Source organism: Podarcis vaucheri (assembly GCF_965113315.1).
Source record: "Podarcis vaucheri genome assembly, chromosome: 1".
Lineage (NCBI taxonomy): Eukaryota > Metazoa > Chordata > Lepidosauria > Squamata > Lacertidae > Podarcis > Podarcis vaucheri.
Window position 1 is genome coordinate 1652324 of NC_138759.1, and position 27333 is coordinate 1679656.

General features: G+C 49.0%; 2 protein-coding genes across 2 annotated transcripts in view; one reads left to right on the forward strand and one right to left on the reverse strand.

Annotated features, from left to right (window-relative positions):
* Nucleotides 1–469: 469 nt before the first annotated feature.
* On the reverse strand, nt 470–15480 carry KLHL28 (kelch like family member 28). The gene is made up of 5 exons (XM_082230036.1): nt 15192–15480; nt 12209–13107; nt 9315–9758; nt 6999–7207; nt 470–4502 (listed from the first exon to the last, which is right to left on the reverse strand). Exons 2-5 carry the CDS (start codon nt 13105–13107, stop codon nt 4339–4341), a joined length of 1716 nt encoding a protein of 571 aa, XP_082086162.1. The 5' UTR covers nt 15192–15480; the 3' UTR covers nt 470–4338.
* A 281-nt stretch (nt 15481–15761) lies between these two features.
* TOGARAM1 (TOG array regulator of axonemal microtubules 1) overlaps nt 15762–27333 on the forward strand; it is a 30997-nt gene continuing 19425 nt past the window's right edge. Inside the window, exons 1-2 of the mRNA XM_082229629.1 lie at nt 15762–16949; nt 20381–20432. Coding sequence (XP_082085755.1) covers nt 15777–16949; nt 20381–20432 — 1225 coding nt within the window. The 5' untranslated portion in view covers nt 15762–15776. The remainder of the gene's footprint in view (nt 16950–20380; nt 20433–27333) is intronic.

Sequence of the window (27333 nt, forward strand, 5' to 3'; positions counted from 1 at the left end):
AAACTGAAAACACAGCAGAATTTGCTACCTAACTACCCAGGCAGTCCAGTGAAACACGCTGAAGTGTGGGTGACAGCAGTCTACAGCAGTGGTTCTTGCACGCCAGCTCAATGGCTACCACACAACCCACGGGAGCGACTTTGCAGTTTTCTGTTTCTCAAGTATTGTCCAGAGGCAGCCCTGTTGGTGCCTTGCCTGGGACTTGTCCTTCTGTGTCAAAGATCATCATTTCCTATCTTTACTTGGCTTTGAAACTTCCTCTGGACATGTCTCTGTCTTTGCAACCTGGCCTGATCTGAAGAGCTGTTGTGCAATAGAATTTCAGGGTGCTGGTATTCAACAAAAAGGATTAATAGTAAGGTTCGAAAGATAGGAGAAAAAGGGGACAACTCCCAAGGGGCAGTCACTTTTGGGACTGGTGAACAAACTCCAGGAGCCGGAGGGGTCACGCAACACACTCCCAAACTGCTTGCTTTCACTGATTTATTTAGTAAACATCGCACAACCAAATGAAATACCGTTACAATGAGAAAAGAACATTATCACACTTAGCAAACACAAAAGAACAAGGAGGTTGCTGAGCAGGTTCCCACTCAACTCGAATGCCACCTTTGTAAACGGGGCGGGAGAACACGAAGCCCGCTGGTAGGAAGCTATGCTAGTTGCCCAGCAAACCCAGGGGGGAAACGGGTCAGAGTTGCGCTGAAAGCTACAGTACATGAGGGGTGGGAATCCTGCTTTAAAAGCTGGCTTTGCCTTGGGCCAGAGAGGTGACAGCACATCCCGTGTAAGGCAAAGAGAGGAGCCGTCACCCAGCGCTTCCAATGAGTTCAGAGGGGTTTAAGGCAAGCGTGGAGTGCTCATGTTCTGACACACAACGGAAGGGTCACAAAGCAACAGTAATGAACTTCTCTATCTCTGGTGGGTGGGCGAGAGGGGCGAATGCAAGCATGGCGACAAACAGGTGCCCAGGGCAGCGCCACGGTGGAACCACAACACTTCCCTAGGTTCTGCCTCAGGTCCTTTTTGGAGCTGAATGACCACAGTCTTGTGGGACCAACGAGCACCATGTGCAGCCCAGCATACCTCACACCTGCCGCCCCTCCAATCTACTCTGCTCTATGTTTCCTGATGAAAGGGAAGTGCGCTTCCAAGCGTGGGCAGTGCGTCTGCTGCTTTCTCCTTGAGTCACCCATTAATGCAAATCTGACCGATAGCAGGCACACTCTCCCCCTGATCTACAGTTGCTTTGCCACACGGGGATGATGACTTAAGCAAGACCTTGTGCAATGTCTTACGTGGAAAGGCCTTCTCTGCGAGACAAGACAGTTGCTGAACTACAGCAAGCTTATTGCAGCCTAGAAGTGTGACAGCCGGGCTGTTCGGTTTGCCTTACGCCTGAGCACTTAGGTGAATGGGAAAACGAAGCCCCCAGACAGAAGGGAGCCTGGCAAACTTGCTGAAATATGCCAGTCCCTAGACTTGCATCTACCACACTCACAAATTACCCTGCAAGGAATCAATCCAGTCTTGACTAAAACAGTTATTTGCTCCTTAGCACACTGGTTTTTAATGCAAGTGCTCTACATAAATATATTTTTTAAGAACTCATGAACATCTACAGGGCTAGATTCCAATAAGCTAACAGTTTTGTAGGCTGCCCAATGAAAGTGCCCAGAGGCCCTTGATAAAAAGCTGCTACATCTGGATTAGCTGGACCCTCTACTGGGTACTATATGCCACCTCCTTCCAACAGGGCAGCTTAGGAATGGGCAACGGCCAGGATTCAATCACTGTGCTTCCAAACACATCCTTGGCTCAGGGGTCCTTAGGCATGATGAGAAACTGCCAGCTCTGCTTACGGCGACAGCCTAGCCGCAAGTCATGCTTTGCAGGAGGCTCCAGGGGCAGAGCAGGTAACGAGGACAACCATGTGCCCATCAAGGCCTTTGCATCCCGCAACCATTTCATACCCTCCCTCCCTCCCTCGCCCTCCGGTCATGCCTTGTGGCTAGGAGTTCCAATAATCAGTCTGCTTCTAAGTTCAAAGGCACCTCAGAGAGAGCGAGAGAGCGCTAGCACATGCGAACTGTTTAACCAAGCATTTTTCCTGAACTGAAATTAAGTAGTTCATGAACGCAGAAGAACCGAAACAGCTTTGACGGCCTCCTATAAATTGCTTAAGGGTTTCTTCGCGCTGTCCAGAGTGAGCATCTCCGAAGGAATTCTCACAGAAATGAACAGGAATTCCTCCAAGTGCACAATTCCGTACGTGAAAGGTCACTGCAACTGTTTGCATGATGCTATTATTGCTGAGGAACAAGAATCGACAAGCCACCCTGCGGCCACTAGGCAGAAAGTGCTTGTTCGGTCATTTAGTTGCTTGAAAACTCTGCTGGACTCCCTTAATATCTTAAGGAAAGTTTCGGGAAAACACAGTACATGCAAGGTAGAAATGCGATGCAACTTTGACTGTGCTCTCCTAGTGTCAGTCTAAACGTGAGCTCATGGGAGGAGGAGGAAGGAAGGGAGGAAGGAAGGAAGGGGGAAAACAGCGTCATTTACCCTGTTAGAACTTGGGACAAGTTCAGAAGTAAAAGGCTTAACACAAAGAAACTGCATACCCCATTGCTGTATGCTTGTGAATTATGAAAAACTGGGGAAAGTAACTTGTGTTCAATAGAGAAAAAAAGAGGGGGGAAATGATTTTGAGAGGAAGGAAAGTGGGAGAACACAACAGCAAAAGGGTAGCCACCTGAACAAAGCAGAAATATATGGGGGCAAACACACAAAACAGAAATCTGAAGAACTAGTTTCACAGCCATCTGTATAAAATAAGGATGACCACACAGGGTCTTGCTTAACCCCTTCAGAACATAAAACTAAGTTTAGATGGATATTTCTTACAGGAACCGCCCGGCTGGAGAGCAATTCACCAACACTGGGCAAGTCCTCCTGAAATGAACAGCAGCATTTGAAGAATTGCTTGGAAAGACGGAAAGTAGTGGGATCAATGCTGCCTCATTATTTGTCTTAAAGGGAAAAGGCAATAATCTGTATGGAAGAATATACTTTCCGTTCATTAAGAATCTGAGTTAGAGTTCTCCAAATGACGTAATCTAATGAAATGCTATGATGTTAATTGTTTGACATGTTGCACAGGCACGGACAAAAGAAACAGAAGGAAAATGTCAAAACAAGAAACCACCAGCGCGTACACTGGCGGCATTCACCACATCGGCTTCAGACCCCCTCAGACTCCGCAGATCCTGCTCTTTTCGCCAAACCATCAAGACAGTGCAATCCTCTCCTATTTACTCGGAAGCTGGTCCCTCTGGTTTCAATGGGACTTTGCTTCCTTGCAATTGTGCTGCGGATAAGAGGCTTAGACTGCCAACTGTCAATAAATAAATCTTTTCTTAGCACCATGTTAGAATCAGAAGACTTTGAAAACTTGGTTGTACATTCTTTACAGTCATACATGGGCCAATTAATACGGATTGAAGGGAGGGAGGACACTTCTATCTTTTTGAAGTAATTTTTACACACATGCTGCAAAACTGATTAAATATGATAAAAACACACACACACAAACAACCCAAGAGGTGTGGAAGGGTTTGCTGTCTAAACTGCTATCTCTGCATCAGGCTTGAAAGCTGCTGATCCTTTCATTCAGAGAAAGAGAAGGGAAAGAAGGGTTACAGGTTTTAGACAGGTAGGCAACTCCAAAAAGTGCAGGGCTAAAAAGGCATTCAGCTTATCAACTTAAAGAGAGCCACCCGCTCGTCCACTCGCCAAATCCACACAAGCAAGTTAAGAAAAACAACAGGGAGTGGATACTAAGTGCAGGCAAACAGACGACGACCGCATCAGTTATTTACAAACCTGGAGTAATGGGGGACGGGGGGAGAGGCAGCCCTTTAGTTAACTGTTCATAAAAAAATTGTGAAGCAATGATGGTCTCTCACTGCAAAGATGGAGCCAGACATCAACCAGGCAGTCTTCACCAAGGTTAACTGCGTCAGTCAGAGGAGGAGGAGAAAGAGGACAAAGCTCCATGAGTCAGGGAGTTTCTACGCCTACTTCAGGCAACACAGTGATTCTTGCATCGAGATGAATTATTTCACGTTAATGACAGTATGCAGCCTGGGTCCCTGCTAGGAAACCGGCTCCATTTTTCCGCCCTTCGCTTCTTTGTGATCAGCAATAACCAGGAACAATTCTTGTTTGGGGTTAACCTGCATTTCATTTGAGCTTTTCCCCCTTCCTCCAGACTCCAGGATGTGCAGCTTCCGGTCTCCACAGTCTGTGCCAGTTGCATCCTCAAGTGCTCCTTCTTCATAGCGCCGTCAAGCCAAAATTGCACCGGCAGTACATCATGCCAGCTGTGTCCAGCCAGCTATCCGATATGGGGTCGTATTTCTGTACAGTGTTCAGGTAGGATGACCCTGAGTGTCCGCCAACTACATAAAGGTAGGTGTCAATTACAGCCGCACCAACTCCTAATGGGGAGGTGTAGAAAGGAGAAAAAGAAATGTTGAATGCTAGGATATCACCTCCCCTTCTCTACAAAAGGAGGAAGAACACTGTAGGAACAGAAGGTAGGCCAACTGCGGAGCCTGGAGACTGATCATAAGCAGGCCCAGACTGAAGCCCTGCTGAGTTCAAGAGAACTTACAGATCCGAGTTTATTATTGGGCCAAGTTCATCTGCGAAGTTTATTTAACAGATTTATATTCCACCTAGCAACGTAAATATTTTCAGGGCAGTTCACAATACCAAATAAATACAGAACACTACAAGTTAACGTGGCCCATGAAACTAGCAGCAGGAAGGAAAGCCTCTTCAGAAATTAAAAGTTAAATTAATAGAGACTGATGTGGAATCTCTTGGTGATGCCTTGGGTCTGGTTTATTGTGAAAAGGTGTCTAATAGAAGGGCCAGTACAGTACCAATCACAGCATGCACCTTCCAGGTATTCTGAAAAGACCACCTAACCCAACTCCCTTTCCTCATTCTCACATTATGATGATGCCTAGTTCCTACAAGGCCACAGTGTAGTAGACTGATGGCTAGAATTAGCCAACGACATGATAAGCAGAGAAGGCATATATGGGAGGGAAGGGAAGTGCCAGACCCCTTGAGCATCTAGGCTGGGGGATGCAGGGCTGAGAAGAACGCCCAACAGAAGCCAGAGGCAGAAAATTGTTCCTTGTCCAACCTACAGTGTCACGAATGCATTCCCAGATGGAACAGAAGCTTCCACTCGTCTCTAGGCCAGGGTGATGAGAGTCCATGGAGGTCCCTCTTGGGCTGGTCCGGCCCTTGAGCAAGCAGGACACCGCCCTCAAGCCCACAAGGGAGGCACAACCTCTCGTTGGCTCACCATTGCTCTTGGGGCTCAGATTTGGGGACTCCCTTTTAGCTACAGCAAGCAACTCCCCTGTGGAGCTTATTGGGGTTATTCTGCAAGTCAGGGCTCCAAACAAAGGAAATTGATTCAAGGATCAAGCCTCACCCAATTCCTCAGCCACAGAAAAAAGTACACGGTTGGAAAAGAGGAAACTGGCAAAGCCACATTCAAAGACAGCAAGAAAAGCCATATATTGCCTGCGTATTAAAGGAGTCAGATGTAATAATATAATAATAATAATAATTTATTATTTATACCCCGCCCGTCTGGCTGGGTTTCCCCAGCCACTCTGGGCGGCTTCCAAAAGAATATTAAAATACTGTGATACATCAAACATTAAAAGCTTCCCTAAACAGGGCTGCCTTCAGATGTCTTCTAAAAGTCTGGTAGTTGTTGTTCTCTTTGACATCTGGTGGGAGGGTGTTCCACAGGGAGGGCGCCACTACCGAGAAGGCCCTCTGCCTGGTTCCCTGTAACTTGGCTTCCGCAGGGAGGGAACCGCCAGGAGGCTCTCGGAGCTGGACCTCAGTGTCCGGGTAGAACGATGGGGGTGGAGACGCTCCTTCAGGTCTACTGGGCCAAGGCCGTTTAGGGCTTTAAAGGTCAGCACCAACACTTTGAATTGTGCTCGGAAACGTATTGGAGGAAGATACGCGATCAGGAGTCACTGAAGCATTTCATTAACCTTCAGGCTAAGGCCAGCCGTCTCCCAAGTTGGTGCACTCCTGGTGTTTTGGACTACAAGCCCCATCAGCCACAGAATCACATGGGTTGCGCTGTAGGGTAGTCGTAGTGGAAAACATCTGGAGGACACCAGGTCGGTAAATATAGGCCTAAGGTATAAAGGTAAAGGTAAAGGTACCCCTGCCCGAACGTGCCAGTCTTGACAGACTCTGGGGTTTGTGCGCCCATCTCACATCTATAGGCCGGGGGCCAGCGCTGTCCGGAGACACTTCCGGGTCACGTGGCCAGCGTGACAAAACTGCATCTGGCGAGCCAGCGCAGCACACGGAACGCCGTTTACCTTCCCGCTGGTAAGCGGTACCTATTTATCTACTTGCACCCGGGGGTGCTTTCGAAGGCCTAAGGTATAGAAAGCATCTTAAGCTAAGTTTGCATCGAGAGATCAATCCAACATCCCCTTTCAATGCATTTTCAGCTCCTGGGCTGCTCCCACCCAGAGAGGACTGGAAGTGAGGAAGGAGCAGGTGTATGAGGTTTTAAAGGTTTTATATCCCTGAACCATCAGTTATTTGAGTGCTACTCAAGTAGGTCCCTTGCAGAGTTTCTTGGTCTACCGTGGCAAGGACTACCATTTCCTTTCTGGAAAGCAAAGCCAAAGAGCCCTTTGGGGTATCCTGGCAACTTCACTAAGCACTGTCCTGCTTGGACATAACAGATGAAAAATGCATTCCTACAAATAAAAGGTCTGTGAAGAGCACTGAGGCAAAGAGAATTCTTGCACGTGGCCTCAAAGGAGGACTCTGTGCTGTTTCACTTAGTTCCACCCCAGCCCCCGTTAGGTCACAAGGAAGTGGCAGCAACTTCTAAGCCAACCAGAACCAGCTCCTGGGATTCTTCCTACCTGTTCGGGGTTCCTTCATCGGCTGGCAAACAGTCCACTGGTTTTGATGAGGGTCGTATCGCTCAATGCTGGACAAGTGGGAGACGCCGTTGTGCCCTCCGACCACGAAAATAAAGCCCAGCATGACCCCAACGCCGAAGTTTATTCTTTTGTCCGCCATCGGAGCGACTGGCTCCCAGGAGTCCTTGCTGGGATCGTAACGTTCCACGCTGCAGAAGCAGACCAACCAAAGGGATTAGAGGCAACACTTTGTACCAATTTAATACCTCAAGAGGCCACTGTAGCTGTGTTCAGGAGGAATTCCCAGAACATCGGGAATCCCCAGTGAGATATTCGATAGAACAGGAGTTACTCGCCTCAGTATATTTTGCTGTAACAGAAAAGCTCTGGGTACAAAGAGGAAAGCGTCTACCAAAGGAGCAATTGCTAAAGAAGGGTCACCCAGTGCAGTATCCTTGGCCCACAATGAAAGCAAGGCTGCGAACTAGCTGCGTGTAAGGAGAAGGGCCATAGTTCAGCAGCAGAATATATCAGCTTTGCAAGAGAAAGGTCCCAGGTTCAGTCCTCAATGGGCCCCTCCAGGAAGGACGGAGAAAGACTCCCTGCTCAAAACCCTGAACAACCACAGTCAGTGAGTGTAGCACAAGGCAGAGCTTGATGGACCAATGGTCCGTCTCCGTTTAAGGCAGCTTCCTCTGCTCCTAAAAGACCAAGACAACTGAGGAGGAAAAAGAGGGGCACTGCTCAGGTACACCTGCCACACCAACATGGTCAGCCCCTCTTGGGCTCATGCCGTGCTTCCTAAATGTTTTGATGGCTAAGGGGCCTTGCCTTCGAAGGATGATGTGGTCCACAATAATCCTGCACCCACACTGTATCTTGGCTCAAGTCAACGGAAGCCACCTGTCCTGGCTCTACTTAAAACTCCACTGGGAAGGTAGACTGGTACCATGTTACCTGTCGTAAGTCGCTTCCTCCTGCACAAAGATCCTTTCTTTTAGCACACTTTCTCGAAGAAGTGGGGGGATCCAAGGAAAAGGGCTGGACACACCTCCGTGCCTTCCCCATGGGGTAAATGAGGAGGCAGCAAGGCACTGCCTTATGCGGCATGCTAACATCCTGCCCAGTTCTAGCAAGAGGCATCAAAAAAGCCAAGGTTTGAGCTGGTGAAAGGAAGACACTCCTTGCCCCAAAGAGTTCATTGTATCAGGGCAGTGACTTCTGCCTCCAGCTACAAGAAGATCAAAGCAATCCAAGATCTTCCTCTTTCATACCACCCATATAACAAGCCTGGGAACAGAGGGTTGGGGGACCCTCCAGAGATTTTGAAGGTGTGCAGGGGGAGGAGAGGAAATAAATATCCAACTGTGCCAAGGGAATCATGCACATGGAGGACTGGACGCAACTCTTAAGCTCTACCTTTCATGCCATGTGCCTATTTTTCCCAGAGACCTACCTAAGTGTACCCACAGCAGGAAGAAGAGAAGATATTGGATGTAGGGGGGAGGGTAAGAAACCACAGTGTGTGAACCTGAGCATTTGCCAGCCGCACTGCAAGGCCTCCTAGTTTAGGAGTGAAATGGGGAAGTTCTGGGGCAATGTTAATTCTGCTATAATAATGTGGAATTGAATAGACAGTTTATGTGCTTGTTTTAAGTGGGCTGGTGTTTTTATGTGAGCTCATTGCTGAGTCTTGGGTGTTAGTTGAGCTAGCAATTCAGTTATATAAAGACTATGGTTGCCACTGGACAAGAGACCCCAACTCTACAGGGTGGGGGCACAGAGGAGTTCCTGCTCCAATTCAAATCCGGACACAAGCTTAACGAAGATGTTTACATGAGGCTACTTTCCACTCTGCTTTTGCAACACCAGTCAGGCTCCCAGCCCTTCCATCAAGTGAGCAGGGAGTATTCAGCCGGCATAAAACTAAGCCCAGAGAAGACACAAGGGTACCCACAGGGGTGCCAACATCTTTCCCTGTGAAGGGCACAGAGCCAGTGCGCACAGTGACGTTTCTGGACCAGGACTTTTTTATTAGCCTCAAGCCAACTAAAAGCTTCTTTGAAACGTTCCAATTTCTCTTTCTAAGTTTGCAATGAAGAAAAACACGTTGAACTCTACTGCAGCTGAAGATCACAGAGAATTCCTTGGGCGAATCCTCCAGAGAAAGCTAATGAGGCTCACTGGGAGCAACTACGGGTTGCTTGGAAGCAGCTCCTGCATGTGCCGACTGAACAGCGCTTAGGTCTGTGGGGGTGGGGTGGGGGTGAGCTAGGGGGTGCTTCATCCAACCCCCAATGACCCAGCTCTACTTACCTGTTCATATGGGCAGGGCCGTAACCTCCAATGGCATAGATCATTCCATCCAGGACAGCTGCGGCAAAGCAGCTCCTGGTTTTGTTCATCGGCGCCACAGGCTGCCACTCCTTCACCTTGGGAATGTACTTCTCCACCGACTGCAGGTAGGACTGCCCATCGTAGCCCCCCAAGGCGTAGATTTCCCGCGACAGAACCGCCACCCCCAGAGTGCTGCGGCTCTCGTTCATGCTCTCGAGGGACGTCCAGGTGTTTGTGTCGGGGTCCCAGCATTCCACCGAGCTCTCGTGCTTCCGGTAGTTGATGCCTTGGCACATGTGGGTCGCGATCCCCCCTATAACGTAGATTTTCTGGTCCAGGACGCAGATCCCGAACTCGTAGCGAGGGACGCTCAAAGGTGCCAGGCCAATCCAGGAGTCGTTCTGAGGGAAGTACATCTCAACGCTGCGGGAGGAGAGGGAAGAGGTCATGAGGGAAAACGCAAGAAGTGAAGAAGAGGCCGCTGTATTGAGCCAATGGCCCACCTAGCAGCCCAGCATCCCGTTCCCACAGGTGCCTATGGGAAACTCTCAGTCGGGATCCGAACACGAGGGCAACTCTCCCCTCTGGTGGTTTCCAGCAACTGACATGCTGAAACATTGATGCCTCTGACCAGGGAAGCAGCGCATGGCCATCAGGGTGAGTAGCCACTGGTAGGCTGAAATTGCCCAATCCTCATTCAAAGCCATCCGATTCAGTGGCTACCTTGGGGTCCCACTTCACCACCCACAACGATTCTGTGGAGTAGTCCACCCCTTTGGGGATTTCTAGTTTGCTGGACTCAATGCCCTCTTTGATGGACAGAGCGACACCACCTCATGCATTGCCCAGTGTCAATAATCATGGGTACAGGCAGTCCAGCAGACATTGGATGTGTGGACATTCAAAAGGTTTTCCTTCGCCAAAGTATTGAGCTAACTTTGCAGTCATGGGATAAGAGGACAGGTCCTCACATGGACTTGTATAGTTGGGCTTATTCATTCTTCTTTAATAAAATTTAAAAACCGCTTGGTGTTAGAAAAAAACCTCAAAGCGGTTTACAAAAAGGATAAAACAATAAATTGCCCCTAAAAATGTAAAAAGCGCAGAAAGTTAAAAATAGACTAAAACAAATGAAAACTCATACAAGCTTTTTAAACATCTGGGTAGGCTTGCCTACGTAAGAATGTCTAAGAACAAGAAGCCAACAGTAGGAATAAACTGAGAGTTCTCTAGGATGGAGGCCAGTAAGTTGTTGGGTTCTGCAGTTATCTGCACAGAGATCTTTTTAACTTGTTCATAACCAGTATTTGGGGGTGAGAAGTGGGGTGGTTAAATTTGCTGATGACATGAAATTACGGTACTGTATGGTAAGAAAAGTTATGAAGAGCTGTGAAAGGATCTCTCCAAAGGTGAATAGGCAGTAAAATTATGTGTACTGGGGCACCTTCACATAGACCCTGAAGTGATCCAAACTGGGGGTGACTGGTCAGGAAAGGAACCTTGGGAGCAGCAGTGCATAGCTCAGTGTGCAAGAAATTTGATAAAGGCAAATTCCTTGCTGGGATAGGGGCGAAGAAGAAAAACTGCCAATATCATCACGATTTACTACAAATCCAAGGTATGATGACAATTGAATTACTGTCTACAGTTCAAAGTTGCTGCCCCATAAGCAAAATATTGTAGAGCTGGAAGAAATTCAAAAAGGGGCAGCTGATGATTGGGGTCTGGAAAATCTCCCCAACATCTGGGGCTTTTTAGTTTAGAAAAAAGTGACGGTCTTGGGACACAGAGGCATAAATAATTATGCATGGTGCAAAGAAAGTGGGGAGAGATATTCTTCTCCCTCTCTCATAAAACTGGAACTTGGGAGTCATCCATTGAAGGTGATTAGTGGGAGCTTCAGGACAGACAAAAGAAAGCCCTTATTCCCACTGCACATAAATTAAATGGTGGAATTTGCTCCCACAGTGAAGGCCAGCAACTTGGATGGCCATAAGAGATGAGAATTCACGGATGGTAAACCTCTCAGTGCCCCCATGCTGCCTCCAGGATCAGAAGCACCATGACTCTGAATAGCAGCTGCTGAGGGAAAACAAGTATGAAAGCCCTATTGCTCTCGTGTCCTGTCTCTGGGCTTCCCGGAGGCACCTGCCATCTGCCACTCCAGAAAAAAGGGTGCTGGACTAGGAAGGAGTTTGGTGTAACCCAGGGGTTGGCAAGGCTTACTGGCCATGGGCCAGATCACTCCCAGAGAGATCATCATGATGCTGGAAGTTGCGCCTACGCATGTCCGTGGCGCTGGAAATCGCTTCTGTGAATGCCCAGACACTGAAAATTGTGCCTTCCGGTATCTGTGCATGCACAGATGTGATTTCCGGTGCCGCTCAGTGAGTCCCCGCGCCGCGCCGGTTTAACGCAGCGCATGAGTTACTTGCTGAGCGGGCAGAGCGGTTCAGGGGTGGGTCATAGTCCGGTAAAACAGTCTTTGTGGACCGCATCCAGCCCATGGACTGCACGTTGCTGACCCCTGGCCTAACCCCCCCAGGGATACTAGCTGCCTTTACAGAGTGGCTACTGGAGTGCATGAAGAACAGAATAACAACTGATAAAGAGCATTACATATTATAAGCAATGAACTGATTGCCTTCCCGAAGCTGTTTCATCCCAAGCCTTTCCTTGCTTGACCCTTCTGCTTGCTCTACAAGACCCAGGAAATGAAAGGCCACAGAAGGCTGCCCACCAAGCTACCACTCTGTTATGTTCAACTACGGGGTGTAGAAACCATTGCTCACTGCCATGGCTTCAGAACAGAAGCGCTAGGAAAAGCAAGACCGCGGACTCCTAACCCTTTTCTGGCTCTCGCTATTCCTCACCTCTCCAAGCAAGCGAAGAGTCCAGCCTTCCCTCCCACAGCGCAGATCACTTTGGGAGGGCAGCGGGGGCGTGTGGTGAGCACCGTCTGGTAAGACAGCCTGTGCTCAGGCATGAAGTGGTACTTCAGGGCTTCGTTCAGCAGGTGCTTGCAGGTGTGGTCATCGCGAATGAGATGGTTGGCTTCGTACAGCCTCGTGAGGAACTTAACACTCAGCAGAGGCAGCCGCACGCAGTGCAGGAGCTGGGCCAGGTACTGCTGGCGTTCCTGCACGTCATACTTGATCCAGGACTCCAGCGCGTAGAAGACCATCTCCTCGGTGGCCACATTCAGGCAGTCATTGGAAACTATTTCGTCCAGCTCGGAATGAGTCAGTTCAAAAAACTCTTCCGTCTGGCAAACGTCTTCAAAGTTCTGGCAAATGTATTTGTTGGCGGCCAAGTAGAGGTCGTGGCAGCCGTACGTCTCCGCAAAGCGGGAGATCCCGATGCAGTTTCCAGGATCCAGCTGGCTTTCCAAGAAGGTGCAGCATTCCTTCAGCACGAGCTTGATCTGCAGGAGGTTGGCAGCAGGCAGCAGGGACTCCACGGTGTCCTGAGAGATGAAGACGGTCCCCGTGTAGGCATATTCCACTATGGCCTGCAGGGCCGCCTCGGCGATGCACTGGAATTCCACCTCCGAGTTCTCTTTCTCCGAGAGGTTGCCGCCAAACATGGCTTTGAAGTACGGGCTGATGCTGGCGAGCACCACTTTGTGGGCGTGGATCTTGACGTCTCCAACGCGAAGGATGATGTCGCAGAGCTCATGGTGCTGCCGGAGGAGGTTCAATCCCTGCAGGAGTTGTTCCGAGTGCAAAGGGGTCAAGTTGGCAATCATGTAGGTTGGGGACGACGGGTCCATCTGCAAGACATGGAAGGGGAAGTTGGGAAAGCGTTAAGCGGAGCTGAAACCTCAAAGCATAGTGCCTGAGCAACCCTGGCTCATGACTGCACATGGAACATACCTAAACACACACGCTGGGATTCGTGTTAGTGCTGGAGATTTCTCTATCAGCACAAGAATTTCTGCTTGCCTCCCCACTCCTCACCTCATGTGCAGTTTTCTCAGGGTCCTCCCTGCCCCCCACTGCTAGAGCCGACTGGGGGTGGAGGAGGGGAGGGGGAGAGCCCTGTTGTACTAACGGGACTTGTTGTATTGAGTCCACCTAGAAATTGGACGCAAGTCCTGTATGGCCGCACATATTTTTTCTTAATTTGCTAGGCTTCCATGAGAGCACTTTCTCTCTCTCTCTCTCTTCATTATCCTTGCTGCATTAATTTCTTGTTTCCCTCCACATCTGGCTTGAATTGCCTATCCTGCGTGGAAGCTGCTTGAAGTGCACAGTTCTTTGATACCACCCAGGATGAATCATTTCAAAATATTTTGGCTTGCCACATTCATAGGACCATGCAGAGGGCCTTCTCGGTGGTGGTGCCCTCCCTATGGAACACCCTCCCTTCCGATGTCAAGGAAATAAACAACTATCTGACTTTTAGAAGACATCTGAAGGCAGCCCTGTTGAGGGAAGTTCTTATTGTTTGATGTTTTAGTATGCTCTGATATATGCTGTGAGCGGCCCAGGGTGGCTGGGGAAACCCAGTCAGATGGGCAGGGTATAAATAAAAAAAAATAGTATTTTATTATTATTTGCCTTATACCAAGAAAGACCATTACTCCATCTAGCACAGCATACTATACTGTTATAACAAAATCCTTTACCTTTTTTCACCTACTACGTATAGCTGTATCTCTTCTTCCTTCCTACAATTTTATGGTTGTAACGGTTTATCCGTTTTATTTATATGCTCATGCTGCAACCCAGCCTGAGACCTTAAGGGTAAGAAATCTAGTAAATAAGGAAATATCGTCCACGTTGCCTGGCAGTGACTCTCCTGAGTCTCCGCTCATCCTGTAGAGATGCAGGTGGACTGAAGCTAAACACATTTTACTTGCAAAACACATGTTCTACCACTGAACTGCAGATCTTCCGTAAGCAAGAGGGGTAATGAGAGCTTCTATCAGAGAGGCTGGACTGGTGTCAAGCAGACCAGGCAAGATACAACCAATGTTATTCCCATACCCCCACCCCCCTACACTCCATCCTCAAAAGCCAGTGTGGCATAGTGGTCAGCGTGTCAAACAGACGATGACCTGGGAGAGGCCAGGGCTCAGATCCCCCAACTCAGCTACAGAGTTCACTGGGTGACCTTGGGCCAGTCTCTCCACCTAACAGGGTTGCTGTGAGGAGAGAGAACCATGTAACTTACCTTGAACTCCTTTTAGAAATGCAATGGGAAGAATATATATACATGTATGTATACACACACACACACATATCTACCTATCTATATCTATACCTATATATATATACACACACACACACACACACACACACACACACAATATATATATATTGCAGCTCACAGACCCCAGAAAGTGCTACCCAGCCATTCACCCTCTTGAGGAGGTTCCCTGCACCCGCACCCTGTCGCCTTCGGGGCATTGAGTACACGGGGCCAGGCAATGAAAAGCTGCGACCACCTAAAACTCCCTTTGGGAATCTTTGGACGCCTTGCTGATGCTGCCCTGCGGGGACAGAGGGCTTGCTGAGAGGCCGGGAAAGGCCAGGGTTCAAATCCCCCCCCCCACGTCCCGGCCATGAACTTCACCTGGTGGGGGGGGCAGCCCCTGCTTCCTCCCAGCCCAGCCTACCTCGTGGGGTTGTTGTTGTGGGGGGGGGGTGTCCAATGGGGGTGGGAGGTCAAAGGGGGCGTCTATAAATGCCACGAGATGCCGCGCTCGTTCTCCTTTTCTCTCCCTGGGGGCGGCCCCCCCCTCCCCGCCTGGCCTACCTGGCAGGGCTGTTGTGGCGGGGGAGGCGGGCTGCGAGGAAGAGGGACCCCGGGGGGGGGAGAGCGAAGGACGACCCCCCCTTCTCGGCTCACCTGAGTCACGTGGCTGCGGCCCGGTCGGGAGAGGGGCGGGGGCGGCGACCTCCGCGGGCTCCTCGCAGCCACAACAACACAGGCGGAGGAGGAGGAGGAAGAGGAGGAGGGAGGGAGGGCGCGTCACTTCCGGCGCCCGCCCCTGAGGAAAGAAGGGCGGATTCAGGCCCTGACAGGCGGGAGAACACCCGCCCCCCTCACCAAATCCCCAGCCCGGCTTTCATTTCCCGGCGTCTGCGTGCCTGTATGTGTCCAGGGGTATAAGTATGACGTATGACGCGTCCCTTCCCCGCCATCCCGTTTCTTGAGGCGAGGACTACGACTCCCAGCACGCCCCGCGCGGACCGCCCCCACGTGACCTCCGCTCTCCTCCAACTATTCCTGCCGCGCCTTGCGTGTCCCTCCGCGCAGGCGCAGTGGGCGCGGCCTGGGCGGGCTGCCTGAGGCGGCGGCTGAGGCGAGGCGGCGGCGCTGGTGACGCGTTTCCCTGGAGACGGCGATGCTCCCCTGCGCGGGGCCCGGCGGCGGGGGCGGCGGCCTGGGGTCGGCGTGGCGTCTGAGCCGGGCGAGGCCCCGCGGGGGGCCATGGCCAGAGAGGAGCCCGAGGGCGGCGGCGGCGGCGGCGGGGCTGAGGCGGCAGAGCGGCCTGGGCGTGAGGCGCCGGGGAGCGGCGGGGGCGCCTGCCCGCCGCCCTCTTCCCCCCCTCAGCCTCCTCCTCCGGCGGGCGAGGGCCTGCGCTTCGGCCTGGTCCCGGCGGAGCTGCACGCGCGGCTGCTGGACCAGCGGGACTACCGGGGCCGCGTGGGGGCGATGGGGCAGCTGAAGCGGGTGCTGGGCGAGGCGCCGGCCGCGTCCCTGGCCTGCCTGCCGGCGCCGAGCCTGCTGGGCCTGCTGAGCCTGCTGCGCGCGCTGCTGGACGACTCCAACTTCAAGGTGGCGCTGGGCGCGCTGGAGGCGCTGCGGCTGCTGGCGGCGCGCCTGGGCCCGGCGGCGGGGTCCCGCGCGCGCCTGGAGCCGCTGGTCTCGGCGGCGGCCAAGGTGCTGGGCGACGCCAAGCTGGCCGTGCGGCAGGAGTACCGCCAGCTCTTCCTGGCGCTGATGCGCGCCGCCGGGCCGCAGCCCGTGCTGGACCTGCTGCTGCGCCCCGAGCACCTGCGCCACCGCAACGCGCGCGTCCGCGAGGTGGTGCTGGCCATCTCGGTGGCGGCGCTGCTCACCTTCCCCTCCGAGGACTTCCAGCTGCCGGCCCTGGCCGCCGCCCTGGCCCCCGCCCTGGCCGACGCCAAGCGCCGCGTGCGCCACGCCGCCCTCGAGGCCTTCGCCGTGCTGGCCTCGGCGCTGGGCCCCGCGCGCGCCGGCACCCTCCTGGAGGCCGTGGACGCCGTGGAGCTGCGCGGCGACGGCGAGGGCGTGCTGGGCGCCGTGCAGGCGCGCCTGGCCCGCAAGACCCTCCCGCGCCTCACCGAGAACTGGTTCGTCGAGTACGCCGTGCCGCTGCCCGACTCGCCCCACGCCGCCGGGCCCTGGCCCCGCGGCGCCGACACCGACTGGCTGCTCGAGCAGGGCAACCGCATCCAGAGCGCGCACAGCGGGTCCGCCGCCGCCGCCAACCTCGCGCCCTTCGCCGAGCAGGGCGGCTGCCCCAGGAGGGTCCTCAGCGCCGGGAAGGGGAAGCTGCCCTGGGAGAGCGACAGGCCCCCGGCCGCCCCCGCCGCCGGGCGAGGATGCTGCTTCGCCAAGGCCGGCGACGCTGCCCCGGTGAGTCCCCGCCTTCCGGGCAGGCTGCAGCACAGCTATCCAGGCTTTGAGACATGCATCGATTGGGATCACCGGTGCATTCGGTTTTACAAGCGTCTCAGACTGCTAACCCCTTTCCATGAGCCAGGGGGTCGTCACACATAGTTTGGGAAGCTGCTTTACTGTCATAGACCAGCAGTTTAAAAATAGCTGAAAGACAAAACTGGTAAAGTAACTATAAAAAGGGAAAGACAAAAGTTGCTGACCAACAGGTTAAAACAACTCAAATGGTAACTACAGTGGTACCTCTGGTTACAGACGCTTCAAGTTACAGACTCCGCTTACCCAGAAATATTACCTTGGGTTAAGAACTTTGCTTCAGGGTGATAACAGAAATCGCGCTGTGGTGACAGTTGGAGACACCATTAGCTAAAGTGGTGCGTCAGGTTAAGAACAGTTTCAGGTTAAGAACAGACCTCTGGAACGAATTAACCAGAGGTACCACTGTATTATTAAAGCGATCAAGTTGAAGACGTCACAGGATTTCATAAATGGAATACTAGTGGTGCCTCTCTAAGGCTCACTGTCCTTGTTTTATCAGGGAGGAGAGGTGGATCCAGGGTTGCTCTTGCCCTCTTGTGCGCTTTGCACCTGGCTATTGGCCACTTGCGACCAAGTGAAGACGCCTGGGTGCCAGGATGGCAGCTGACATCTCCACTGTCTGGCTGGCACACAGCAGCATATATTTGTTGCCATGCTATGGTGTGAGTCAGATTTTAGCTGGAGCTGACAGGAGCTGACATTTGTCATCTTGAAATAAAAAAGGCACCTAAACATTCCATGAGTGCACCTGTAACCTAGGTTTAAGGGGCTATATGGCGAATAGCTTTTATATCTCTAGTGTGGGATTTGAATCCTAGCCCAGCACTGCTGGTTGCATCCTCTCCAAGATTGGCTCTTGCAAGGCGGTGCTGATGCTGAAATTTCACGTCCCTCTGTTGAATGGCTTTTGCACCCTGCAGTAGCTGAGGGTGGGGACAAAGGGTTTCCCCGGTAGATTCGTAATCTGGGGAACCGGGTTCACGTCTCCGCTCCTCCACATGCAGCTGCTGGGTGACCTTGGGCCAGTCACACTTCTCTGAAGTCTCAGCCCCACTCACCCCACAGAGTGTTTGTTGGGGGGGAGGAAGGGAAAGGAGAATGTTAGCCGCTTTGAGACTCCTTTGGGTAGTGATAAAGCAGGGTATCAAATCCAAACTCTTCTTCTTTTTTCGTTATAGTGCAAGGAAGAGAGCCATGGGGGTGGGGGGGAAGCTTGGCATGTGGTTTAGAGAAGCAGGTGTGTCGGATGGGGGAGCTATAGAAGACGGACTGTTCTTAGTTCAAGGTAGGGCGACAAAGGAAACATTCCTAGCCTTTCCACCAAGGAACTCAAAGTGGCATGTGCAGTTTTCCCCCTCCTCGTTTTATCCCCACAACAGCCCTGGGAGGTAGGTTAGGCTGGGAGAAGGCAGTGGCTGGCCCCCAAAGTCTCACCCAGTGAGCTTCATGGCCGAATCCGGTATTTGGACCTTGGTATCTCCCAGGTCCTAGTCGGACAGTTGTAACCACTAGGCCACCACTGGCTCCCATAGGACAGGTCAAGAAGAGGAAATGGCTATTCGCATTTTCTCCAAACTGGCCTCTGCCAAGTGGTGTGGTTGCTGCAGCTTCAATGGTGTGGTCTTCACGCCACAGGAGCTGAGGGTTTTGCTGGTGCAGCAAAGAGCTGTGGGGGGGGGGGAGCTCAGCAGACAGTTTGGAGAAGCAGGTTCATTGGCATCCATAGAAGAGGGAGCAATCTTTAAAGTGCAAGGTGGGGTGAGGAAAGGGGCATTATGATTCTAATATGCCTGTGGTTAAAGGTTCAGCACGTTAGAAGCTGGAATAGCGGTTTTTTTAAAGGTAATAACTTTTAGCTACCCTTCTTGTCACACCCTTGGAAATGTCTTCAGAGGAGCTAATGGTGAATGGCTTCCCTGGTCCATCTACCCAGATATGTTTAGGTTACATTCGCTGAGATCAAAAAGGAGGGTGGGATTTCTTTTTACAAAAGCTCATTTGCCTCATCTTCTGGAGGCAGTATTTCATACCCCATAGACCACTAGACAAGTAGCTATTTGCAAGCTTGTGCTATCCATTATCGTTACTATTTTATTATGTACTGATCATCCTTCATCACTTATAGTGATCTAGATCAATGGTTCCCAATTGGTGATCTGCAGCACCCTCCCCCAGGGGGTCTGTGGCACATACTTGTCAGCTGTCCAGGACATCCCCTTTTGGGGCACTGTACTCTGGCACAGGTCACATGACTAACCAGATTCAGCATAAAGTGAGACTCAAATTGAAGCTTGAATTTCAGGGAGGAATTATTTGGTGGTTTCTCCACTGTAATTTTGCTTAAAGATTATACCTGAAGGAGCGTCTCCACCTCCATCGTTCTACCCGGACACTGAGGTCCAGCGCTGAGGGCCTTTTGGTGGTTCCCTCGCTGCGAGAAGCCAAGTTACAGGGAACCAGGCAGAGGGCCTTCTCGGTAGTGGTGCCAGCCCTGTGGAAAGCCCTCCCATCAGATGTCAAGGAAATAGACAACTCTCTGGCGTTTAGAAGACACCAGAAGGCAGCCTGGTTTAGGGAAGCTTTTAATGTTGATGGACTACTGTATTTTAATATTTTGTTGGAAGCCATCCAGAGTGTCTGGGGAAATCCAGCCAGATGGGCGGGGTATAAATATTAAATTATTACTACTACTGTAATATTATTATTATTATTATTATTATTATTATTATTATTGTTTTTTGTTACTTACTGAAAACTTTTTTCAGGATTTTCTTCTGTATTTTAAATGTTTGTCAATTGAAAGATGGATTTAAGAAGTATAATTCTCATGGTTGGGGATTGATTCTTGAAAGTAGCAGCAAAAATGCTTCCCAGGATCAAGGAGCAAATTAATTATTACCTTCAGGCGCATTCCAGTGAGCTCATATTTTGCTACAAATTAACACAAGTTGTTCAGTAATAGCTGAAAGAATTTATAATAAGGAATGTTCATAGTGATCCAGTAACAGTAGTGAAAGGTAGAAGACCAGCAGCCACAGAAATACTGAGAGGAAGAATAATATAATGAAAAATTCCTCTCGGTTTGTCCAATCAGCTTGCAGATTGTTCTGTTAGAGTGTGCTAGAAATTTAATCTGACTCCCAATTTCTAAAGGTAATCAGGTTTGAGCTGTCCCAGAGACTGATGGTATGGTACTTGAAAATGCTGTAACTTTTGTAAGAAACATTTATCCTGCAGGGTCCCAAGGCTCCCACAGTTGTCCATTGCATGTGACCACATCGCTTTTTAGTTTTACAAGGACAAAGGCGGAATTGCATTTTAATACCTCCTCTGTCCTATTTCTCTTGCAGCTCTCGCCATCCAACGATTTCCTGCAGTCTCCAAAACTGAGGCCTTCGCAAGGTAAGTGCTACATGTGTGTGCCGACCCAAGTGACTCACTGTCGTGCGATGGTGCAAAGGAAGAGGGGTCCCTGTCCTCCAGATCGGTCCTTTTCTCTTAATATGACACATAGGATGGCGTTCCTCACACCCAACTCCGTGCCGAATCTGGGAGAAGTGCTTTCTGCTAAAGCAAAGCCATGATTGGCTACAACCCAGTAGATTTTATCACAGTCCTGTTTTAGAACCCATACTGGATTGACTGGGCTAACATGTAAATTCTGGCCAGTAGACTTAACTGTGGTTTGTTTCAGCGATGAGTTGGCATTGCATCTGAACCCAACATCCTTGCTTGATCTCAGTTTGTTTGGCCGCTCCATACCAGAAGCCAGCCAAGCTACAAAGGCACATGACAAGAGCCTTTGCTGGTCTGTAAGGCAACCTGTGATTTGTTGAACAAACCATGGCTTCCTGTTACAAGTGAACACACCTGTTGTCAGTAGGGATTTCCGGGGGGGGGGGAGGGGAGTGCTCACTCTGCAGAAATGAAAGCAGGGTGGATTTTAAAAATACAATATGATTTGTTAAAAAAATTAAATTGATTTTTTAAAATTTAAATTGTATTTTTAAAATAAAATGCTTTTGGAGGAAAAATATTTCTAAAGAAAGTTACATTATAGTCCAAAGGCTATTCTTCAGGAAATAAGGATTTGTTTTAAGATTTTCATGTGTGCTAAGGCTCAAAAAAAAAACAAACGTTTAACAACATCAGTAAACAAACATGGATACATATGCTATAATGTTACTGCTTTAGTTTAATAAGTTGTTTAAATTGTTATTAAGGAAATTATTATTTTTCTCCTTCCAATAAAGTACAACAGAAAAGTTCTCCAAATATAAACAGTTAACTTATTGAACCTCACAATAATTTCATAATTATTGTTCTATGTATTTCTAATAGTATAACCAAATCAGTAATTTTTGATATAACTATAAAAACTACTCTGAAAATTTATTATTCAAAAAATGAAACCTTCATCTGGTTGTAAATAGTAAGATTAGTCTTTCTGTAAAAAATAATAATGATTTAAATCAAGCCTTACTGACTATTGATTTAAATCAAGTCTTACTGACTAGTGATTTAAATCGTGATTTAAATTTATTTGATTTAAATCAAATCTACCCTGAATGAAAGAGCAAGCAGAGCACTAATTTGGCTGATTTAAGGAAATGACCCTGAGGAAGCTGCTTCTGTTGTCCTGGAAACCTTTCCAAGAATCTTGGTTCTTTGGGGAAAGCCCTAGACATTGAATGAAAAGCTCTATGGAAATAGCAGAATCCAGGACAAGCCCCTGAACTTCTTTTAGGAAAAGGTTGTTATAATTATTCCTCCGTTGCACAGTTGAGCTCTTGCCTTTTTGAGTTTTTCTGTCCCATCAGAAAGGTACTGTCTTTATTGTCTTTTCTTTGCCTGTGAAAAACTTTTGTCTTCCAGCAAGCCTTTTAAGTGGTCTTTGCTGGCAAAGAAGTTGCGTTTATATATATATATATATATATTTGCTTTCGTAGATTTTCACGGGTACAGGAATGCAGGTTTTGGTGTCTTCGGGTGTCTTCCCGTGTAAGAGTCGGGGTGTCTGTGCGACGTTTCGACGAGGTCTCACTCGTCATCTTCAGGCTGGTGCTTTCGGCTTCTTGTTACTGGAACAGAGCAGAGTCTGGTGTTTGAGTTCCTATAAATACTGTTGAGGGGTGTGGTGTATAGCTTCCAATGTTCTGGGCAAAGAGGAAGTTCCTAGATTAGTGTGCCTTTTCTTCTTTTGTTCCTTAATTACTTGAGGGATATCTTGGGTGATTTCATGAGTGGTATTCAGAATATCACTGGGTGGGTCATTAAGTGTAGATTAGTTGCTAAAGCTTTCGTGTCTTGACCTCTTGAGCTTGTGAAGAGTTTTTCTGAGAAGATGGCTGTGCTGCATTTAGTTGTGCTCTGGCTTGGCTTCGTGTATAGGGGCGAGCTATGGTTTTGTGCCTTGTGCCAGCCAGATCTGTGTAGGGATTGCAGGGGGGTGCAGCATCCGGAGGTGCCACTATAGTTTGGCTACTGGATGGAGTCTGTAATATGTCTGTGGAGAGGGTCTGGGTTTGGGTCTGGTGTGGTTGATTGGTGACGGCGTTCTGTGTGCCTCTGGTTCTGGTGTCGGTTTTTGTGGGGAGGGCTAATTTCCAGATGTCTGGCAGGCGGGACGTGTCGTCACGCTTGTTCATGTTGTGAGGGTGTTTCTCTATCTCGATGGCTTCCATGATTATTCTCTTGTGGTGATGTTCCATGTTAAAGAGCAATTTGGAATCTGCAAAATTAATTTCATGTCCTGTTTCTTTCATGTGTTGGAAAAGAGAGGAAGTTTTTTCTTCTTTTTTGACGGCATTCTTGTGTTCTGCGATACGTGCATTTATTCGTCTGTTTGTTTGTCCAATGTACGTGGCTGGGCAGACTTTGCAGGGTATTTCATAGACCCCTTGGTTTTCCAGCTGGATTTTGTCTTTTGGGTTTCTGAGGATATTGGCTATTTTTTGGTTGGTGCAGAAGGCTGTTTTGATATTGTGTTTATGGAGGATTTTGCTGATTTTGTCTGTAGTGCCCTTGATATAAGGAAGGAGGGCCATGCCATTGTTTTCTTCTGTGTCTTGGTTTTTGGGGGGTGTTTCTTTTTGGATTAGCTTCGTAACCCTGTTTTTCTGGTATCCATTGGCGATTAACACATTTGAGAGATTCTGTAACTCAGTTGTCAAGTGGTCTTTGTCAGCCAGGCGTTTGGTTCTGGAGATGAGAGTCTTGGCTACGGAGTTTATTTGTGCAGGGTGGTGGTGTGATTGTGCATGTAAGTAGCGGTTGGTGTGTGTTTTTTTCCGGTAGATAGTGTGTCCTAGGGAGCCATCAGGTTTTTTGTAGATTAGGACGTCAAGAAAGGGGAGTTGGTTGTTGTCTTCTATTTCCATAGTGAATTGTATTTTGGGGTGTAGGCTGTTGAGATGTGTGAGGAAGCTATCTAGTTTTTCTTTCCCGTGTGGCCAAATTACAAAGGTGTCGTCAACATATCTGAGCCAAAGTTTGGGTTTGTGTTCTGACTTGTCTAAAGCATTGGTTTCAAAGTGTTCCATGTACAAATTTGCGATGACCGGTGAGAGGGGTGATCCCATAGGTGCTCCTTCTATCTGTTTGTATCTTTGTCCATTGTGGATGAAGTACGTGTTGGTTAGGCAGTGGTTGGTCAGGTCCAGGATGTATTTGGGGGGGTTGTATTTGTTTTGAATGGCTGTCAAGGCTTCATTAATGGGCACTTGAGTGAAGAGAGATACAACATCGAAGCTCACAAGTAGGTCATCGGGATGTAGGTATTGTTTCTTTATTGTTTCTATGAACTGGAAGGAGTTAGTAACGTGTGAAGCGATGGATTCTGCATAGGGCTGAAGTTGCTTAGCGAGAAATTTAGCGAGATTTTGTAGAGGTGAGCCTATGGAGCTGACTATTGGTCTGAGTGGTGTTCCTTCTTTGTGTATCTTGGGGAGACCGTAGAGTTTGGGGCATCTGGATGATTTTTCTCTGGGGATGATTCTTAGCTGGATTTCTTCACTTCCTATCAGTGAAGAAATCCAGCTAAGAATCATCCCCAGAGAAAAATCATCCAGATGCCCCAAACTCTACGGTCTCCCCAAGATACACAAAGAAGGAACACCACTCAGACCAATAGTCAGCTCCATAGGCTCACCTCTACAAAATCTCGCTAAATTTCTCGCTAAGCAACTTCAGCCCTATGCAGAATCCATCGCTTCACACGTTACTAACTCCTTCCAGTTCATAGAAACAATAAAGAAACAATACCTACATCCCGATGACCTACTTGTGAGCTTCGATGTTGTATCTCTCTTCACTCAAGTGCCCATTAATGAAGCCTTGACAGCCATTCAAAACAAATACAACCCCCCCAAATACATCCTGGACCTGACCAACCACTGCCTAACCAACACGTACTTCATCCACAATGGACAAAGATACAAACAGATAGAAGGAGCACCTATGGGATCACCCCTCTCACCGGTCATCGCAAATTTGTACATGGAACACTTTGAAACCAATGCTTTAGACAAGTCAGAACACAAACCCAAACTTTGGCTCAGATATGTTGACGACACCTTTGTAATTTGGCCACACGGGAAAGAAAAACTAGATAGCTTCCTCACACATCTCAACAGCCTACACCCCAAAATACAATTCACTATGGAAATAGAAGACAACAACCAACTCCCCTTTCTTGACGTCCTAATCTACAAAAAACCTGATGGCTCCCTAGGACACACTATCTACCGGAAAAAAACACACACCAACCGCTACTTACATGCACAATCACACCACCACCCTGCACAAATAAACTCCGTAGCCAAGACTCTCATCTCCAGAACCAAACGCCTGGCTGACAAAGACCACTTGACAACTGAGTTACAGAATCTCTCAAATGTGTTAATCGCCAATGGATACCAGAAAAACAGGGTTACGAAGCTAATCCAAAAAGAAACACCCCCCAAAAACCAAGACACAGAAGAAAACAATGGCATGGCCCTCCTTCCTTATATCAAGGGCACTACAGACAAAATCAGCAAAATCCTCCATAAACACAATATCAAAACAGCCTTCTGCACCAACCAAAAAATAGCCAATATCCTCAGAAACCCAAAAGACAAAATCCAGCTGGAAAACCAAGGGGTCTATGAAATACCCTGCAAAGTCTGCCCAGCCACGTACATTGGACAAACAAACAGACGAATAAATGCACGTATCGCAGAACACAAGAATGCCGTCAAAAAAGAAGAAAAAACTTCCTCTCTTTTCCAACACATGAAAGAAACAGGACATGAAATTAATTTTGCAGATTCCAAATTGCTCTTTAACATGGAACATCACCACAAGAGAATAATCATGGAAGCCATCGAGATAGAGAAACACCCTCACAACATGAACAAGCGTGACGACACGTCCCGCCTGCCAGACATCTGGAAATTAGCCCTCCCCACAAAAACCGACACCAGAACCAGAGGCACACAGAACGCCGTCACCAATCAACCACACCAGACCCAAACCCAGACCCTCTCCACAGACATATTACAGACTCCATCCAGTAGCCAAACTATAGTGGCACCTCCGGATGCTGCACCCCCCTGCAATCCCTACACAGATCTGGCTGGCACAAGGCACAAAACCATAGCTCGCCCCTATACACGAAGCCAAGCCAGAGCACAACTAAATGCAGCACAGCCATCTTCTCAGAAAAACTCTTCACAAGCTCAAGAGGTCAAGACACGAAAGCTTTAGCAACTAATCTACACTTAATGACCCACCCAGTGATATTCTGAATACCACTCATGAAATCACCCAAGATATCCCTCAAGTAATTAAGGAACAAAAGAAGAAAAGGCACACTAATCTAGGAACTTCCTCTTTGCCCAGAACATTGGAAGCTATACACCACACCCCTCAACAGTATTTATAGGAACTCAAACACCAGACTCTGCTCTGTTCCAGTAACAAGAAGCCGAAAGCACCAGCCTGAAGATGACGAGTGAGACCTCGTCGAAACGTCGCACAGACACCCCGACTCTTACACGGGAAGACACCCGAAGACACCAAAACCTGCATATATATATATATATATATATATATATATATATATATATATATATATATATATTATTTATTTATTGGTGGTAGTTTTTCTTATTAAATTTTTCTGGGCTGTTTCATGGGAAATGGCTATTAAATAATTTCCCCCTTTGTGACAACTGGGGGAAAGTTCAGAGTAACAAGTGGTGGTGATGTGAATGCCTGGGAGTTGAGTTGGAGCCAGCCCACATGTTATTTTCCTACCTATGGGTACATTCCTTCCTTCCTTTTAAATTGGCAGTCCTTTATTTTTGAAATGAATGTGTGAGTAAAGCACTTTTCATATTTGGCGAGTCCCTCATCTTTAGGAGAGACTGAACTACTTCTAAATCTCTCCTCTTTGCAGAACTGCCAGCTATTTCCTCTTCCTTTGCATTTGTGTAGAAAACGTGGCGGGGGCAGCTCACTGAACCCCACTGTCTGTCTGGGTTAGGAGTGGGGAACCTCCAGTCCATGGGCTGAATTCTGTCTGGCACAGGTTCCGGTTTGGCCTGTGAGGCCGTTTTCCCCAGACCACGGCCACCTACCCAACATCATGCACAATGCCAGGTGTGTGGCAGGTAGAGTCATGGGTTTGATTGGATGCACAACTCAGTTCCCCATAGCAAACTTGAGCATACCAGTTGAAGTCACCACCCATCGGCTGGCAGTCTATGACTTCAAGCCTACTAGGTCAGGTGCATGACTCAGTTCCCCGGTGAATAGAAATAATTCCCTAGTGTTCTTTAAGCTAGTGGACCTGAAAGCTGTCACCAAACAGCAGGCTATCCCTGGAAAAGTGCTAGATCTGCAGAGAGGCTTCCCAGTAGCTCAGCCAGGTGGATCTCTGGGGCAGATGCGGGGAGGGGAGATCCTGCAGCTGACTTCAGGTGTGTTTAACTGGTTCGTAGGAAGTTATTGCCAGGCCTGTGCCAGTCCTTGAGCAGGAGAAGTTAATGGAGTGAGTCTGGAATGGTTAGCATAGTGACTCCTGAGAAAGTTTTTTGCGCTCTCGCAATAAGAAGGAGCCGAGCTTTGTCCCTTCCCACTTTAGTATTGAAAAGGCCATACTGGACAAGACCAGACTTGTTTTGCTCCCTTTTATTGGCAGTGCATTGGGCACCTGCCTCTGGGTGGACTGTGCCAGTTTAGAGGGACTTCAGAGTTCATTTCGGATGAGCTCAATTAGAATGCAAGTGTGTGTGTGTGTGTGTGTGAGGGGGGAAGC

What these genes read in the sequence shown, in the direction of transcription:
- KLHL28 (XM_082230036.1), bottom strand. Translation starts at nt 13,107, where the DNA reads ATGGACCCGTCGTCCCCAACCTACATGATTGCCAACTTGACCCCTTTG. An exon ending in CTCTTCGCTTGCTTGGAGAG is followed by an intron (nt 9,759 to 12,208) that starts GTGAGGAATAGC and finishes CTCCTCCCGCAG; the next exon opens with CGTTGAGATGTACTTCCCTC. An exon ending in GGCCCTGCCCATATGAACAG is followed by an intron (nt 7,208 to 9,314) that starts GTAAGTAGAGCT and finishes CTGCTTCTGCAG; the next exon opens with CGTGGAACGTTACGATCCCA.